At 38.2% G+C, this 3493-nt stretch overlaps 1 protein-coding gene across 9 annotated transcripts in view; it reads left to right on the top strand.

The window, feature by feature from the left end:
- The window catches only part of rbms3 (RNA binding motif, single stranded interacting protein), a 378321-nt gene that overhangs the window by 325047 nt on the left and 49781 nt on the right, over window positions 1-3493 (top strand). For all 9 annotated transcript variants that reach the window (XM_014013118.1, XM_014013116.1, XM_014013117.1 and 6 more), the window contains one exon: window positions 2996-3039. In XM_014013118.1, coding sequence (XP_013868572.1) covers window positions 2996-3039 — 44 coding nt within the window. The remainder of the gene's footprint in view (window positions 1-2995; window positions 3040-3493) is intronic.

Here is a 3493-nt window from a genome sequence, read left to right as displayed (position 1 = left end):
CTCAAACTGCTTCTAATTTTAGGTCTTACAAACATTTCTATCCCCTTCTAGCACAAAGAAGCAGAAAGAGCACATTTGCTGAATTAAAGAGTAAGAAGCTGAAATATCACAAAACAGTGAGTTTAGCTGAAAAAGCTAAAATTATCTGAAATAGTTAATGTAGCTGAAATTGCAGAAAACAGTTGAAAGAAGCATAAGGAGCTTAAATTAGCAGAAAGAAGCTAATAGAAGTTCAAAAAAATCAGCAAAGTTTATAAATATTGTGAAGACTTTTATAGATGCTAAGTGGAGCCCAGTTGATGAGAAAAATGGACAAAAAGGCTAAATATCTAAATATATATGTGTTGCTGGAATGCCAAAAGTCATAGCCTGGATATCATGAAAGATTTGAAATCTTTAATGTATAAATTAATGAAATAGCACATAAGATGCAGAACAAGATGGATGCAAAAAAAAGTATGGTAAACAAATTGATCATGTCATTAGTGTGAATGATTTATTCCATTCAAACTATTACTCTGTTTTAAGAACAGCAGCCCAGTTTCAAAACTTGTGCCTTTCTTTAAAAATTAAAATTTAATTCTTCTGGGGGAAGAAAAAACACAAAAAGCTTCTGCGCTCTGTTCTGTTTACTGCAACAAAAGAAGAAGCTACAAAATTAAAATAATGTTTCAACCTGTGGGAGTCAAAATGAGATCTGAATTTTGTTTGTCTGAACAGCAAAACTGAAATTAATTTGTGTTTTATTGTTTGTCGATGACTAATTCCTAAATTCGGAAACAAAAATGAGTTAGTATAATTTTTTGTTTTTCCCAAAAATGTTTAAAATTGGCACATGACACCATGTACTTAATATTATTACTTTTTAACCATCCTGGATCCATCTCAGGTCTATAAACACTGTATTTTTAAAAARGTGACAGAAAAGTAGACAAACTCCACCAGTGAAGGTTCTCAGGTCAGGATTGTCTCTGCTGTGAAATTTATCAGAGTCATCAGCCTCAGCAAACGGGCACGCATGTCTGCTGCTTCCATTAGCACACATGAACACACACACACACTTCCATCTGCACAGGCTTGCACTGACACACAAGCTTAAAAGAAAGTACAAATACATTCCCATAGACCTCCACACACTGCTGAAAATGATGAGATGTTGAAAGCAAAGATCCGCTGAATGACCGGGACTGTTCAGCTCTTTGTGTTCCTGAAACATTCTGCTCGATAAGTTTGTTTAAATGAACTCAAACTAAAGAGAAAAGCTYAACTCTACACACACCTGCAGCCTCACATCACATCTGTGGATTCTCTGTTTTTGCTCATTCCCAAGGGCTTCGTCCAGCCTCACTGATCCCTCTGCTTCTCTGAGCCACTGTCCCTTTAACTGCAAGCTCAGGTAGCCCTCAGGAAGAACAAGGGCAACGGTGGTGCAGGGGGGAGCAGGGGTAGATTAGAAGATGAAGAGAGTGAGGGACGAAGAGGGAGAGAGAGAGGATGAGAACACAAGATGTTGGTGGAGGAGAGGAAGGGCAAGAAAAGTGTGTGTGTGTGTTGGAGGTGGGGGGTGTTCTGATGAAATCTGCCGTCCTCAGCAGCCTCCTCTTAAAAGAAATCGGATTAGCTCTCCTCCGGGAGGGAACCTTCAGGAATGCAGATGAAGGATTGCGGCACAGGTTCCTCTCCTGGACTCTAGGAGGCCCTTGCACACACACACACACACACACACACACACACACACACACACACACACACACACACACACACACACACACACNACACACACACACACACACACACACACACACACACACACACACACACACACCATTACCACACCCAGTTCTCTGATCACTTCTTTCCTCACTGGAAGGTGTTTTATCATCCCCTCTGTTCATAAATACATGATGTGACTAAAATGGAAAAGGGTTGTCTTCTATACTAACTCACTTTGTCTCATCTGCACTTATTTTCACGTTGTCACATCAGCTGTTTCACTTTTGTTTGAGTCGATTTGAAGTTTTATTTCATTTATTTTCAACAGCAACAAAAAAAACATAGGCGGGACCATGTTGATTTCGTTATAATAAATGTACAACAAATTTTTGGGGATCCGTCCGGGATCGATCGACAGCCTCAGCCTGGTTATAACAGTCTCTATAAATAAAACTATCTATGATCTGTAAGTGAAACTAAATTTAGAGAGCAACACTTCTGAGGTAGTTATCATACAGTATGTAAAACATTTTTTTTTCATATTTGAAAAAGGGCTGAGCTGTGCTTATTTTTAAAGATGGTTGAGTGTGCCTCAAACTTTAATAATAATAGTTATAATATTAATCATCTGCTTAAAAAGCTTCATGGAGTCCTGTTACTGAATGTAATTTAGGGTGATGTGAGGGTTTCTGTTATCTTTTTGACCTAACTTTTAAGATTAAACACGCTACTGCTTAGTATCATTGTCGATTATTTTAAAAAAAAAAAAGTAAAAAAATTTGGGAAATAAAAACATGGATGAAGACTTGAACAAAAGATACAGAACTTTTCAACAACATCATAGAATCCTATCTCTAAAGATGGTTTTCGTTGTGTAAACACTGGTTAATTGGCTACATTATGCATGATTAGGAAAGCCGTAACATGCTTCTGTATTACTACTCTGCCCTATAGGAGGCATATTTGACCAAAAACTTGCAACAAAATATTAATATTAACAAAAAATAATATTAATAAAACCGAAATATAACCTTTTTTATTGTGTTAGTCATGTTTTCTTCTCTTTTATTTTACCAGTACAGCACCATTTTGACTGCACCAGCCATAGTATAGACAGCTCCATATTAGTTATACATTTTAATGTTACATGGAAAATAAAGTGCATGTCTTGTATGCTTGTCCTCTTTGCACTGATGGGGTCTGCATATAATTTTTGTTGTACTTTCTGCATGATAATTTCAATTTAAAATGAACTGGACGTATTTGTGTTTTTGTCTTTCAGACTGGCATGGCGTTAACATACGATCCTGCCGCAATGCAGAATGGGTAAGAAGAGCGAGACAGTCTGAATATCCTTGGCACCGTTTAATTCACTCGCTTCTTTTGGCTCGTAGAAACCGAGTCGATACCACTGTCATACATAAAGATTAATGTAGTGTCTGCACTTTGTTACTGTTTGATTAAGAAAATCTATATGGACTGGTTGGTATCGGTTTTCATTGGTGGGGTTGAATAAAAATATGTAGAGCAGAGAGGAGGAGCCGTTGTGTTTGTTTGGGTCTTCACGGACGCCGGTGTTCCTGTGTGTGTCTTTATGACATAACTTAATGGTGCTTTGGAAATAAATGACCCATCAGCGTGTTTTATTTCCCCCCACTTGTCTGAGACAGGAAGGAGAGTTTTAAAGCCTGCCCCCTCCTCTCTATCTCCCTCTGGCCTCGGTCGTTCACAGGAAACTCCTCAATCCCACTTCCTAAACCACTTATCCCCCCCCCCCCTG

Source organism: Austrofundulus limnaeus, unplaced genomic scaffold (genome assembly GCF_001266775.1).
Source record: "Austrofundulus limnaeus strain Quisiro unplaced genomic scaffold, Austrofundulus_limnaeus-1.0 Scaffold98, whole genome shotgun sequence".
NCBI lineage: Eukaryota > Metazoa > Chordata > Actinopteri > Cyprinodontiformes > Rivulidae > Austrofundulus > Austrofundulus limnaeus.
Note: the sequence above shows the minus strand (reverse complement) of the source record. Positions and strands in the feature narration are given on the sequence as shown.